Raw genomic sequence first — 15718 nt, forward strand, 5'->3', positions numbered from 1 at the left:
TTGTTTTTCTCAACGCATGGCTTTATTTTATCTCTCTGAAATATTTTTTTCTCTCATTTTGTCTCATCCTTCTCTTCATGTATTCACCGAGTTCTGTGGCTCTGTCACAAGAGAGGAGCGAAAAAGGGAAAGGGATGACAGATGGCGCGCGATAAGAAGAAGAAAAGAGCATTTTGAGGCATAAACAGAGAAACGTGCCAAAATAAACAAAAAAAGAAGAGATGGGAGGTTAAAGCAGTACAGAAATCTCCAGGTTTCTATGACAGACATGGTTAACTAACTAAAATATACAGAGTTTGTATGTAAAAAAAAAAAAAAAAAGAAAAGAAATGGTAAATAAATAAATGTGGTAAAAGAGGCGGTTCTGCTCCTGGCTCGTGGCAGGATGTGTAGAGACGTACACTATGATTGGCTGTAGGTATTCACAGGAGAGTAGTGGTGTAAAGGGTTGCCAAATATTATGCATTTACTCGTGCACCAAAGCTTCAAATTCTGAAAGAAAATTGGAGGTGATTGTAGATTAAATCATATATTTCGTCACTTAAGAAACATTTCTTGATTTTTAGAACAAACATGGGGCAGAGTGTATTATAATTTAAAGAGGCACCGCTCCTTTAAGAGCACTAGATGTCTCACCATCTATGCCAATTTTCCCATCTCCATCCTTGTCGGCAGCAGCAAGGAATGCTTTGGTCTCCTTATCGCTGAGATCTCTGCCATCTGCAGAGAAGCCCTTCAGCACAAACCTGTCCAAGAGAAGGGATAAACCATCAATCTGGCAACCCAGGTCACAGCTTTGGCACAACAGTCAAGTGACTAAATATGATATTAAAATCCAAAAACCTTTCTAGTGTGCGAGTTGATCCCCACAACAATAACAAAATAATTGTTTCGACATACTTTGGAGGTGGTAGAAGTGAAAACTAAGATTCTGTAATCATTCCAAACCTGTACGAGTTTCTTTCTTCTGTTGAACACGCACAAAAAATATATTTCTAAAATTGTTGGTAACCAAACAGTTGACTGAAACCATTTGCTTCCAAAGTGTGGTGGGTGAATACTTTGGACCATCAACTGTTTGTTAAGATTTTTCAAAGTATCTTTGTTTGTGTAACACAGAAGAAAGAGACTTACACATGTTTGGAACAAATTGTGGGTGAGTTAATAATGATAATCGTTTACTTAAATATCTCAACTAATTTAAATTACAAAATTGGTCTCCCCAATGGCTCTCTGTGGAAGTCTTGTCTTTTTCTGAATCTGGCAACCCCGTACTTCCCTGCTGTTGGCCAATGATGGACAGTCATATATTAATAATGAATAATAGTGGGCAATGATGCTGCCAGAGGAGATATATAGAGCCAATCAATGCAAACAAGAATGTAAAACCATGCAGCCACTGATAAAGCGTCTCTCACTTTAGCTCCTCCTCCTCGATGAAGCCGCTGGCATCCACATCCAGAGCTTGGAAGACCAACTTCACATTTTCAGCAGACAGAGCCTTCAGTCCCACCACGTCAAAGAACTTCTTGTGGTCGAAGCTGTCCACAGCTGTTTATGAGAAAGACACTTCAGTGATGACATTGCACTGCAGACCACAAAATAACTATAGCGACTCGTTCCTCAGTTCATAAAAACTATCCAAATTAAGGGGCGGTAACATTAGACTTAGAACGTGCTACATATTTTCGAATGCTGCTCAGGCACCAAGGTTTCACCTCAGTTGTCACAACATTCCTGCTGAAAAAACAGCATATGCTGGTTAGGTATGTTTTGACACTGGGATGATGGTTTATGCTGGCCCTTTGCTGGTTTATTCTGGTCCTTTTGCTGGTTTATGGTGGTCATTTGTCAGCACATGACCCACATAAACCAGCAAGGGACCAGCATCCCAGCGTCAAAACATAACAAACCCGCATATGCAGATTTTTTAACAGGGAATGGATTCTGATGCACTTGTACTGTGTCTTTTGCGATGGCATCGGAAGCATCTTATTATATTGTTCCCTCTCCCTCTCTCTTTTTATATATATATATAAAATGTGTCCGCATTCAAATGTACCATCTGTTACCGTTTCCATTGACATCGCAAACCATGCAGCTTATTTTAAAGATGTATTACCGTATTTTTTGGACTATAAGTCGCACCTAAGTATAAGTTGCATCAGTCCAAAAATACGTCATGATGAGGAAAAAAACATATATAAGACGCACTGGACTATAAGTCGCATTTATTTAGTGCCAAGCACCAAGAGAAAGCATTACCGTCTACAGCCACGAGAGGGCACCCTATGTTTTCAGTGTAGACTACTATCCAAATTAAGGGGCGGTAACATTAGACTTAGAACGTGCTACATATTTTCGAATGCTGCTCAGGCACCAAGGTTTCACCTCAGTTGTCACAACATTCCTCCATAATTATATATAATATATAATTCAATATATAATATTGAAGAATGTTGGTAGCCAAACAGTTATTGGTAACCACTGACTTCCATAGTATAGAGAAAAGTATGTATAGGCAATGGTTAATGAGAGAGTGACGTTTTAGCAAATGATGTAGGACACAGACTTGTGAGACATGTGAGAAAATGCTAGTAATGCGAGAAGTTTTGTTTACAGCAAAGGAAAACCACTCTCCTTTCGGCTTACATCTAAATTCTCCATATTTATCTTTACAAATCCTTATTCTGTACTTCTAATTCAGGACTGGTGTTTTGCTCTCTCCTCTGCACTTCAGGTTTCGTCACTTCTCACTGGAGCTTACGCTACGCAATCCACTGGAACGCCACACTTTCATGAACGTGCATTCGATAGCGGAAGCTAGAAATTGCATTTTATAGTTTAAATATAGATATTTTTCTTACACAATAGCATCTATTCGCTTCAGAAAATCGTTATTAACTTCTAGGAGCAGTGTGGAGTCCTTTTTATGATGGATGGATGCGTTTTTTGGGCTTCAAAATTCACAAAATTCACCATTCACTGCCAATATAAAGCATGGAAGAACCAAGACTGTTTTTTTTCATAAAGTCATATACACCTAGGATGGCTTGAGGGTGAGTAACTAATGGGGTAGATTTCATTTTGGGGTGAACTATCCCTTAACTAATGGTAGTGTTAGCAATTATTGTTTATTACTAAACTTACCATTGAACTGATCAAGGGCTTTCTTGATGTCGTCTTCTTTCAAAAGGTTTTTCATTGCCATCTTGACAGCTTGACAGAGTCAGAGAAAGAGAAAGAGAGAGAAGAATATTAGGTGATAATACCGAATATAATTGAAATGGATGCCAAAGCAGACTTTGAGCAGCAAAGTCATTAAGACTTTTTTTTCTTCTTCCCAGTTACAGTTAAATCCCAGGAAAACTATTATCTAATCCATTACATTCTGTTTCGCAATATATGCATGTGATATGCGTAACACAATGCACTTATGCAATAGTAGACTTATAAAATGGAAGTGGGTTGATTTTATTTTTATTGCTAGGAATTTTACAGTCGCGTCTCTAATCCAGTGCTAATTTGATTGTGTTGTCTTGTTTATCTGTTTATATTAGTCATGCCTTTCACCTCTGAGATGGTTAGCCTTTTCTTTAACTTGAAGTTTTACAACTACATGCAGGTTTTGTATTACTATACAGACTTTTTTTCCTGATGTCTGTATACCAGATTTAGCAGTGATTTTAGGCTGGGTTTCATGTGTTGATGCATTTTGGTGCACATAAACTAAATTTATAATGCCATGCAGGTGCAGTTTGCATTTGCCACTAGTGTCCACAAGGAGCGCTATAGTATAGCATAAACCATTTTCTTCTTTGGTGTTCATGCATTCCAATAAATAAGTTTGCTTTCTTGCTGTTTAATCATTCAAACTTTGGTTGATGAATTTAAAGTTAAACAAACTACTAACAAAAGGATTTAGATGGTATTTGTTTCAAATTTAAGTATTGATACAGCAAATTTTGTCAGGAAATCTTGATTCTCAAGTTTATTTGATTCTCCTGTTAATATCCAAATGGCAAATGGCAGTTACTGTTCCAAAGGTACTGATGTTTAAACCAAATCCTCCTGCTGTATCAGCTTACTATTAGAACCATTAGTGTCCAAGCTTAGGCAACTGCTGTAATGAACACTAACCAACAATGAGCTCCGCTGCCAAGAGAAGAGATTCGTTTGCTCTCATCTCAGCCTCTCATGATTGCAAGAGTTCCTGTCACCCGTAAATAACTTTACAGCATTCATACGTTGCAAAGGTGGCATGCATAAGGCATGACAGCTGTGTATGTGTTTGTATGTTTGTCTATTTAAGTTGAGGTATGTTTCATCCAAGAGTAATGGGTTGGGCAAAAAGGCCTTCGGAGAAGAATGTGTTAGCCTTCTTGAGAAACTCTATCCTTCTGTAGTTTAGACTATATATGTGTGTGTGGTTGGGGGGGGGGTCGGAGATTATAAAGTGAAGTGACATTTGAGATGTCTCCGTTGTGACGCTAAGAGAGATCTGACTGCTTAACCTTATTTACCACTTCACAACTGCAGCAGCCAATAAGAGATCGGTGTTTAAAACCAGATGTGCAACCAGCCTTATTTACACTTCTACGGCGCAACTTTACACTTCTAAATCTGTCATGCTGAGACCACAAGAAAACCAAACACTGAAAGAAACCATTAGCTAGCCAATTCTAGTACAACAAACGAAGGTAATTCAAATGTAAAAAAAAAATATGGCATGACAGATGAGATGGTGTTTTCTTAACGATTCTTCCTTGCGCAGTAGGTGTTTACGAGCTCTATACAACTAGCTGCCACAGTAACTTCACCAAAGAAAACTACAAATTGATAAAAATCACACAAAGTTCTAATGCACAGTGACTGTCAAAATATTGTTTAACTATTTGGAGTTTCTGACAAACAGTGGTCTAAAAAGTCACAAGCTCAATTTACAGGGAAAATTTAAATATGAACCATACGGGCTCACACCAATGGAACCATCTGGAGAAAGTCATTTCTTTCAGGAACCTGCAAAACTTCCTGCAAGAATGGTCAATTGAATATATGTAGTGAAGTTTCTAAAGAACATCATTAGGATATTTGTGGTGCCTTCAAAAGGGTGTTCGCTAGAAGGTTCATATTTGACGAACCCTAAATACTAGTTCCTAAAGTATCTTTTATTTTTTACAATGACTGCTTTTGCAATCTTTAAAGTAAAGGGTCTTTATTGGCATCTATGGTTCCATTAAGAACTTTTTAAAACCAATGGAACCATTCCACTGCACCAAAGGCTCTTTATGGAAACAAACTTTCTTGACGATTTTTAAAATGTTTGTTACAATAAGGAAATGGATCTATTAATTATGGTTTGCTGAATTCTTCTTTGAGGAACCGAAATTTCAACATCCTGCTTTTGTAACCTTTATTTTTAAAGAGTCCGGTTATACTTTAAGCCAGATTATGCACACAACCCATTATAAAGCAAAAAATGCTTCTTAACAGGAAAGACAATAGAGATTTTTGCTGAAGTTCTCTAAAACTTTACAAAAGATCTCAAGTTCTCAAACGCGCTTAGATGTTCCAAGATATCAGTTTCCATTAAAACTCAGAGATCTCAATAAGAACTTAAACATTTCTCATCAGATTCTTTCAAGACCAAACTATACAAGTTACGCTGTCCGCATTATCATTTTATACCTCTTTACCATCACCTCATGTTAGCAGTTGTTTCGTTTATGTCAATTATTTTTAGGAAATTCTCAGAAGAAATGATATGCCTAAACTCTAACCTTACCTGTGTGAAGGGAAAGTTGGAGGGGAGACTTGGACAGAGAGCCAGAGGTGAGAGATGGGGATCCACCAAGCGTCTTATATACTCTGGCTTACCCTATGTCTATTTCAGGATAGACTGGGTCATAATGCAACACGCAGGAGAATGAAGGATTGTGTGTGAGTGTGTGTGTGTGTGTGTGTGAGATCACTTTCTTGGTGGCACTAGCGAATCAAATGCTACTATTAATAATCAGGTCCCATTTGACTTCTTGTGTCCTCACAGTAAATCTCTGTCTGCTACTCTGTCTTCAGCTTCTTGAGCTCTTTTACAAACCCCAGTGAACTGCCCTGCTGTCTACTGCCTACATCCTGACTCAAATGGAAATAGGTGACCGATTTGAAATGCTCCTCCTAGACAGCACTTCAGCACACCACAGAAGGTGCGACTCGCATTAATCCAACTGACTACCAGTTGAGTCCAATGGAGCTCAATAGCGAATGCCCACTAAACACAAAGCTACTTGGCTGAACAGTTTTATTTGCCGTGTGATGGAAAAGAGATTAATGGAAGCTTGTTTCCAATATGTGCCAATAACATCCCCCCCCCCCCCCCCAAGATAATTTTATCTCACAAGACTTTTTTCATGCAATTATACGAAAAATCTATTTTAAAAAATCGGTCTACTACGGGATTACAGCTAATTTGCCATAGTCGCTACTACGTAACAGAATGAAAGGCGAATATATTTTGCATGGTAAATCTAGGTTTTTAGACTCATTAGCATCATACAAGACTAAAAACTCTTCTTCTGACAAAAAGTTGCTGTTTAATGCCAAAAGCACGTTTTCGCTTGCCCTTTTAAATTATTATTTTTATTACGTTAATGATAAATGATTGAATGTTTCACCGTCTTCTTGGTTGTTGCTGTTGCTTAATAATTTATGCACTCTTTGGCTACAGCAGTTAACAGTTTACGCCAGATCGCTGTTACGGTTCCATCAGCTGTTGTTGTTTAAAGTTCGCAATATAGAACCTCGGAAACAGTTGTGGTCCCACTTTGCCGAGCAACACACAGACGTAAACAAAGGTGAATGTTTGTAGTGTAATTTACAACCACTTCGAAAGTGGCCCAACCAATCAGATTCAAGCACCGGAACTATCCGTTTTAAAATGTTTAGCACACCGAATTGTCACACCAAACACTTGTTTATAAAATTAATTCTATTATTATTTGATCCTTTAAGAACCAGCTTTAAGAACCAGATTTAAGTTTTAATATTTTATTAATTTATCACATTTTTTATAGAAAACATGACTACTAAAATGAATGGCTGTCAATTGAATAAGATGCTTTTTAACCAAGAATGCTGTAAATTTTGCCAAATTCAGAACGAATATGTCGGTGACGTCCGAGTTCTAGTGTGACATGAGGTAGCATTCAGTTGTCTTTATTTTCCCAAATTGTTGTAGGAAATTCAGACTTTCTGAGAGGAATGCAACATGCCATAAATTATATCTCCAGGTTCTTGTCTTCGCCCTGCTGTTGAAATATCTTTGTTCGAGATTTACGACGACTGAGCCACGTGCCCCCACCAAAAAAGACCTAGGATGGGTTTCACTCATACTTAACGCATACTTAAGACAGTCGACGAAAGACAGGGAGAACTCCTTACACATGTTTACACACAACACCAGTGCTTGGTGGGTATACATAGCCCTGTGTGATCCCCGAACTGTAACACTGTATTAATAAGAACATCTATATCAAACCAGCTGGGTTTCAGATGTCCCTCGTCCCATAAATCACTTTCTATAGCAACTGTATACTGTATAGCATTCAGTTTATCTCTCTTCGCTTCTCAAGGTTATTTAGTACAGTATATGTACTTGAGCTTTAACCAGTGTACATCTTGCTTCCCCTTTTGTTCTTAGTGAAACCAAATTTATTAGTTTCCTCTATCTTGTGGCAGTCAAGGTAGGGGACCACAACCATCCCCACGCTCTGTGACAGTGTCGGGTCTGTGGATATATGGCTTGATAATCGGAGGCCCTTGTGTTGGGCTGAGTTTAGTTTTTTATTGTTGTTTATATTTGATGTTTTGCGACTTTTACAGTGTTGGTCACAGTGCTGTCTGTCATGTGGAGAGTAATGTGAATGACTGAGTGCGCTTGTCAACTCTCAGCAGTTTCTCTTTGGCACCTCGGAAAGTGGCACTCAATCCTGTCGTCTCAACTAACTAATGTGAAATACTTGCCGCATAAGCACACACACACACATATGATAAACTGCACAGTGATTTACAGTCATTCTTCTGTATAATTTATTGACTTATTTATTTTATATATTTATAAACAGATTTTATTGCATATATTAAGGTAATTATTGTATTATATATATATATATATATTTTGAAGGAAATATTATATAAAATACATTTAAATGTATTATTATTTTATGTATACAAATGATATTATATATATATATATATATATATATATATATATATATATAAAATAGATATATAACCAAGCAGGGGCAATTGTTTTTTTTATATGTAGGTATGTATTTATTTATTTTTATTTCACTGACTCTTGACCTCTGTATGGTGCTATTAACATTGACATTAATCCCTCCTTCACTGTTGGCTTCTAGCAGGTGAGGAGAATTTCTCTTGAGCAGACAGACAGATAGCAGTTCATCTGAGAAGGGATAGTGGAAAGTAGCTAAGGCACAAGAAAGCATTACTTGTGGCAATAGGACACAATTCATTTTAAATTAGCATCCATAATCCAGTGAAACTGACGTAAACCACTTTAGCATTTGTTCACCAAAAAATCATATATAAAAGACACCGTATCAGTTGTATTAATTGAGCACCACAACAATTTAATAATACTAAGAGGTGTGTCATGAGCAGAAAAACAGCATATTAGAATAATTTCTGAAGGATCATGTGACACCAACGTCTGCAGTAATGTTGCTGAAAATTATATATGTATACAGTATTATATTAAATTATTAGTGCTGGCTAGTAACTGATTACATAATCTAGATTTCATCATCAGATTCCAAAAATAGAGTACTCATTACTGGATTTTATTACATTTTAAATCAGATTACAGTTACTTTATTATGGTTTATATGATTACACCATTAAACGCTGGTTTCATTTTTAATGCACTTCATATAATTTTGATATCAATAAATGGAATATATTTTCATTCTCTCTTTTTTTACATCATTATGATACATTAAAAGGTAAGTTTAAAACAAGTTAGGTCTAAAAGTAATCTAAAAAGTGGTCAGAATAGGCTTACATTATGTAAAAAAAGTAAACTAGATTGCTACCAACCGTTTTCATCATGTAATTTGTAATCAGTAACAGAAAAATTTATATTTATTTATATATATTCTGATGGTTTTCATTGGTCAGAACAGGAAATGGAGCCCTGACGAGTCAAATATGTCTTCTTCTTAGGGATTCCCCTTTAACACAGCACTTCCCATCCATTAGAAATCAGAATATTGTTACTGTATCTATTTTACTGTATCAAAAACACTTGAACGAGCTGTGTTCAAACAAGTCTCTACATTTCTCACACACAACAATCTCCTGACAGCAACCAATCTGGCTTCAGAAGTGGACATTCAACTGAGACGGCCTTGCTCTCAGTTGTTGAAGCTCTAAGACTGGCAAGAGCAGAATCCAAATCTTCAGTACTTATTCTGCTTGATCTGTCCGCTGCTTTTGACACGGTTAATCACCAGATCCTCCTATCAACCCTACTGGCAAATGGTATCTCAGGAACCACACTTCAATGGTTTGAGTCTTACCTATCAGATAGGTCCTTTAAAGTGTCTTGGAGAGGTGAGGTGTCCAAGTCACAACATCTAACTACTGGGGTGCCTCAGGGCTCAGTTCTTGGACCACTTCTCTTCTCTGTCTACATGGCATCATTAGGTCCTGTCATTCATAAACATGGCTTTTCATACCACTGCTATGCTGATGACACTCAACTCTACCTCTCATTCCATCCTGATGATCCGACGGTAGCTATTCGCATCTCAGCTTGTCTAACTGACATTTCTTGCTGGATGATGGGCCATCACCTTCAACTCAACCTTGCCAAGACAGAACTGCCTGTGATTCCAGCAAATCCATCGTTTCATCACAATTTCACCAACTTAGGCACAACAACCATAACTCCTTCAAAAATTATGATTGATGATCAGCTGACTTTCTCAGACCACATTGCTAAAACTGTCCGATCCTGCAGATTTGCTTTATTCAACATCAAGAAGATCAAGCCTTTTCTTTCAGAACATGCTGCACAACTCCTTGTTCAAGCTCTTGTTCTGTCCAGGCTGGACTATTGCAATGCCCTCTTGGCAGGTCTTCCAGCCAATTCTATCAAACCTTTACAATTAATTCAGAACGCGGCAGCAAGATTAATTTTTAATGAGCCAAAAAGAATACACGTCACACCTCTGTTTATCAATTTGCACTGGCTTCCAATAGCTGCTCGCATAAAATTCAAAGGCATTGATGTTTGCCTACCAAACTACCACTGGCTCTGCACCAATTTACCTAAATTTGTTACTTCAGACTTATGTGCCCTTTAGAAGCTTGCTTTCTGCAAGTGAACGTCACTTGATTGTGCTATCCCAAAGAAGCACTTTTTACAGACTTTAGATTAAATGTTCCCTCCTGGTGGAATGACTTCCTCAACTTAATCCGAGCAGCTGAGTCCTTAGCCATCTTCAAGAATCGGCTTAAAACACATCTCTTCCATCTTTATTTGACCCTCTAACTTTATTCTAATTCTATTCTTAAAAAAAAAATTCTAACTACCTTTCTAATCTTTTTGTATTCTATTTTCCTCTAACACTAACTTGCTCTATTCTTTTTTTTTATTCTATCTGTTTTCTTTTTATTTATTATATTATTTAAAAGCCCATGCTATGTTTACTGTGTTAAGCTAACTGAGACTTGTTATAGCACTTATATATCATTGCTCTTTTTGTTGTTTTAGATTGCTTCCACTGTCCTCATTTGTAAGTCGCTTTGAATAAAAGCGTCTGCTAAATGAATAAATATAAATGTAAATGTATCTTGATCCTGCCTACATCTAATCCATGTTCTCTCTCTCTCTCTGTACTGTCTGACCCTCTGTTCTCTCACCATGCTAGCGTGTTTCACTATTTCTACCGGCCCTATTACATTACCCTGCCTCAGCAGTACTCACACACGGTGTTGGCTGTGGAAGAGAAAAACGAAGACTGAAAGAAAGGCAGAGGGAGACAGAAATAGAAAGAAAACGTATCCACAAATGGACTGTCCTCCTGCTAATAAATAAGAAGTGATGAGAGGAAGGAGGAGAGGGAATGGAAATGGTGACTGGTCAAAAAGAACTTGCTGTCGTTCGTTCACACAGAACGCGTTTTTCCATGCCACTGCGCTGCTTTTGTATGTAAACACGTGTTTGACCGTTGCACTCCCGCGTTTTGCAGCGTCCCGCTCACAGTGCCATTAAAAAAATGCGGCGCTCCAGTTAAAAGTTCAGTTCTTAACCTCGCGCTTTTTTTTTGTACTTTTTTTTTTTTTTCAATAATAAAATTAGTGACATGACGTAACAAAAGTTGCATTATATTATGTGACAACAGCTTTATTAATTATGTAAAGTAAATATAAAGTAAATAGTTTTGGTCCTAAATTGCTCAATGGGTTTCATAGTACACAGGCTACTATTTGACCAATATGCCTTTTTTATTGAATATAATATATAGCACACTAAATAGAACAGCTTTTGTATCTTATTGTTTCATTATGATAGGAATGTTTTATTAATTATTATTTATCACATCAATTGCTTTGTTTGTTTTCTAATTCAACAATGGTCTTGGACTATTCTGCCATCTTTAGACCTTGCTTATAGCTCTGCCTCTTTTCAGCGCTGCACTCATAGTCTTTTATCTTCCGGTTTGTGTTTTTGTGGTGTGTTCCAAATGGGATATATCACCCTCTGGAGTAAATACAATCATGGCCGCCATATTGAAGAGTCGTTCCAAACCGAAGTGCTCAAAACTGGCCCTTGGGAATAAAGGATTTTGAAGGGTACAACTGATGGACACTTCAGCCCTTCCTGATTCTTTGTGCTGATTCTTTGCATGATGACGGTGCCTCTATATGGGCATGGGAGGATGACACAGAAGGGCAATTCAAGGAACAGTTGTTTGGTCCCCTACACACTCCAACCCTCTAAACATCTCACCCCCTTTGAAGGGATTAAGGCATAGGGAAGAGCCCTTCTAAATGGAATGCAGGGCTAGTCTACAGACATTTGTTAAAGGGGTCATCGGATGCCTATTTTCCACTTAATGAAAAGTCTATCTAATACATACTCTTAAATTTCTCAATGCTAGTGTAAAACCTTTTTTACCCTGTCAAAACAGCTCTTTTCAGAGCAAGCTGTTTTATTTCATGCCGCTTTAAATGCAAATGAGCTCTGCTCACCCCTCCCCTCTCTTCCGAGCCAGTAAATTTAAGCCGCAGTCACCGTGAAACTTGCTAACTAGCACATTATTCGGAAAAGCCATTTGTAAGGATACATTAAAAAAAAATGTAAAAAAAAAAATTGTACAGGCTACTCACTTCTTCAGTAGGTGAAGCTGGAGCGCGAATGATGGACATAAACGCATTTATGTAATCCAACAAATGTAATCCAACAAGTCATTCTTGTCTACATCTAATCCTGCGTCAAAACAATGACTAATGACAGATCACTCAGAGCAAGTCTATTGTAAAACGCTAGTGTCAATCAACAATCATGGGAGGGGCTTGGGTCTGTGATGTCACACAGACAAGAAGCTGAGAACGGCTTGATTTGAGAAAAGGGTTATGATTTTAGTAAATTAAGAAAAAAACACTGGGTGGATTTTTATCATTATAAGGTGGTTGTGAACACAAACTGCCAACACAAATTTATGTTCAAACGAGCATGTAAAAGTGCATTTTGCACCCGATGACCCATTCGATACATCCACTTTGAACATTACAATGCTAATATATTAACTCTACAATAAGTAAATGCACTTAACCAGCTAATTAATCTTCAACAGCGATGCTGTAGAGCTACCGCAAAAATGAAAGTTCAAAGAAAATAAAATCTAAAGATGACCGACCACTTGTTTCTCTGACGCATAAGGTCTATAATTGTGAATACTGAACACTGTGTCATGTAATCTCAAATTAAGTAGGACAAGGGCAAGTAGAAAGTTTCTGTATGGCGTGTGTGTGTGTGTGTGTGTGTTCAGTGTTGTGATTTAGTCTTCATTTCATATATGTAAGCAACATTTAAATCATTTTTCTTTTCACATTCATTTAGGTGTAAAAGATGTTTCTCCTGAAGGGACAGACACAAAGAAAGAAAAAAAAAACGGACAATAGTTGATGTACAATCTAGGTAACCTTGAGTACTGTCTTGATACATTGGTTCACTCTGAAACTCGCGTATGAGATCTTTTCTCAGTAGAAACATCTGAGAAGCAGGACACTTACAAGTCTACAAGAAACAACCGATATATTAAAGTGATCTCATTTGTGGTGGGTTGTGACTTTCCTAATAATACAAGAACAAACACTGTCTGGGAAACAATCTCTTGATCCAAAGAAGCCCTGTCAGTCAAATCTTAACACTCTCCTCCTCTCAATTTGTGAGAACGTATGCGTGAGCAATAAACATAGGCATGTGTGTAACCTGTAGGTTGAGTTTTTGGAGCGTTGCAGTGAATGGCCTTGAATTGAGATCATGACACAATCGCTATGTCTTGCTGAAGTGGCAAAGTGAAACCTCAGACACACACACGATCCCTGGAGCTGAAAGCAAAAAAAAAAAAAAAACATCACAGCTGCCATGACATTGACCTTAATGTAGCGTCTATGTATATGATTGCAATGTTATAAGGTTCATCTTCTTGGATTAAAAGTGTCTGGACATTGTTGACATTCCCAGGCTTAAGGGATCTTAGAAGTACATTTTATAGTAATATGTACAGAACAGTAAGGGTCTATATATAGGCTAGTGGTGCTTAATTTATGTCTATATATATATATATATATATATATATATATATATAATGTTTTACTGTTATATACAAGAGAGTATCTTGAGAATGTATCTGTTATAAGATCGTTAAACCATTTGTGTCTCTGCAGAAGGTCTGTTCTTTTTGCTGCCACATAGCGGTCACTCATTATTACTGCATCTCCATCCTTAGCCTTTTATTCTGCTGATGTTTGTTGGTGGAATAGTTCAACCAAAAAATGAATTCTCTTTATCCTCATGCAATCTAAAAAAAAAATAAAGCTGTTTATTTATTTCTTAAATTGGCTAAATTACTCAATTTGATTTGTGAACCATTTACGTTTGTAATTTCTAGCTACAGTGGCACCAAATAAAAATGCAAAATTATCTATTGTTTTCAAACAGGTTTCCCATATAGGTTTTAGTAGTATTTTAGTAATAAATGTGTGTGTGTGTGTGTGTGTGTGATAGTATTTTAACAATGAAAAAAGGTAACATTATGCCCATATCAAAATTCAGTTTTTTTTTTGTTTTGTTTGTTTGTTTTAGCGACCATTGGTTCAACCAATAGCGTGGCTTATTGGGACTACTTGTTTAGCCGACCAATGATAGATTGGAGCGAAACATTCAATATTTTTGCTATTTGGTGACACTAGCATTTACAGAAATTATAACTTCAAGAAACTGCTTCTCGAGACCCATGAAATAAATTAACATTAGCTATATTATTTTTTATCTTTACATACTTTAAGCCTGTGTTCGCATCCGAGTATGTAGTGCAAAAATGACCTGTCTCTCCTGATGACTTTGCAGGTGAATTCCTCTCATACTCAAGAATTAAAAACTTAAAAAGACTGCTGAACCGAAAGAGAAAATGATTCAACAACACTACGTGAATGAATCAACGAAATGTCGTTTTTGTCAATTTTTTTAATTATTATTATCAATATTATAATTAATTTCTTTCTTATTAAACTAGAAAGTCTAAGTGGGCGTTACACAGGACGCGTTCTTTCACGAGGCACCTCTTGGTCTTCGCGTCTTGAAAACATTTTAAACGCGTCTTCATACCGCTGTTCTCCGCGTTCGTTAATCGTTTGTGAAGTCCACATGCTAGAACCCCCCACCGGAACTCTTTCAGTTCCCCTTTAGGTTACGTTCAACTGTAAACCCGACTCAGAAACCCACTTCCACTTTCCTCAACTAATCTCACTCTGTCTCTCTGTCCGTGAGCGTCTGAAGAGCTCGGGATCCCGCATCATCCAGCATGTCTCTCCCGCAACAGCTGCGCGATGAAAGGTGAACGAAACCATCTCTTTACTTTTATTATTTACTCGAGAACGTTCATGGAATCAAAGCCGGTGTTCCTGCGCTGTAGTAGAATCCTTTTAAAAGCGTAGTGTTTGTGTGCTATTCCAGTTTAACTTGCAGCTGTACTTTATAATGAATATGCTGTGGTGTAGTTATTCTTCTGTACAGTAGGCTACCTCCTGTACTGGATGGAGTGTACTGTGGGACAACAGACTAGTCTCAGTTTAGTATAGTTGACTAAACCTAAACTAGACAAGAATAGTCCACCATTTCTTAACACTATGTGCAGTACAGCCCTAATAATCACATACATTTTTTTTTTTGTTTATGACTAAATAAAGTTATTCACAAAGTAAAATTGATCTAAAAATGTTCAAATGTAAATAAACTTGTGGGTATTGATTTATCCACAGAAAAGTATTCTCATCTCAAAAAGTATAATTTAGACAACTATAAAACATTATTTTTTTTATTATTAGTTGTAGTAGTAATAGTAGTACTAATATAAGTGTTCTGACAAATAATATAATCTTTATATTGTGTACACACACACACACA

General features: G+C 37.0%; 2 protein-coding genes across 3 annotated transcripts in view; one reads left to right on the plus strand and one right to left on the minus strand.

The window, feature by feature from the left end:
- Window positions 1-15718, minus strand: part of LOC127988270 (parvalbumin-7-like) — a 26954-nt gene continuing 11236 nt past the window's right edge. Inside the window, exons 1-5 of one of the 2 annotated variants that reach the window (XM_052590933.1) lie at window positions 5786-5879; window positions 3151-3219; window positions 1419-1551; window positions 637-746; window positions 1-492 (exon numbers count right to left, since the gene is read on the minus strand). In XM_052590933.1, coding sequence (XP_052446893.1) covers window positions 467-492; window positions 637-746; window positions 1419-1551; window positions 3151-3211 — 330 coding nt within the window. In that variant the 5' untranslated portion in view covers window positions 3212-3219; window positions 5786-5879 and the 3' untranslated portion in view covers window positions 1-466. Of the gene's footprint in view, window positions 493-636; window positions 747-1418; window positions 1552-3150; window positions 3220-5785; window positions 5880-15718 lie in introns of those variants that run through there. The other variant, XM_052590934.1, reaches the window with a different exon arrangement.
- The window catches only part of LOC127988255 (neutrophil cytosol factor 4), a 17595-nt gene continuing 16728 nt past the window's right edge, over window positions 14852-15718 (plus strand). Inside the window, exon 1 of the mRNA XM_052590901.1 lies at window positions 14852-15148. Within this exon, the coding sequence (XP_052446861.1) occupies window positions 15117-15148 (32 nt within the window). The 5' untranslated portion in view covers window positions 14852-15116. The remainder of the gene's footprint in view (window positions 15149-15718) is intronic.

This window comes from Carassius gibelio, chromosome B22 (assembly GCF_023724105.1).
Source record: "Carassius gibelio isolate Cgi1373 ecotype wild population from Czech Republic chromosome B22, carGib1.2-hapl.c, whole genome shotgun sequence".
In the NCBI taxonomy this organism is placed as follows: Eukaryota; Metazoa; Chordata; class Actinopteri; order Cypriniformes; family Cyprinidae; genus Carassius; species Carassius gibelio.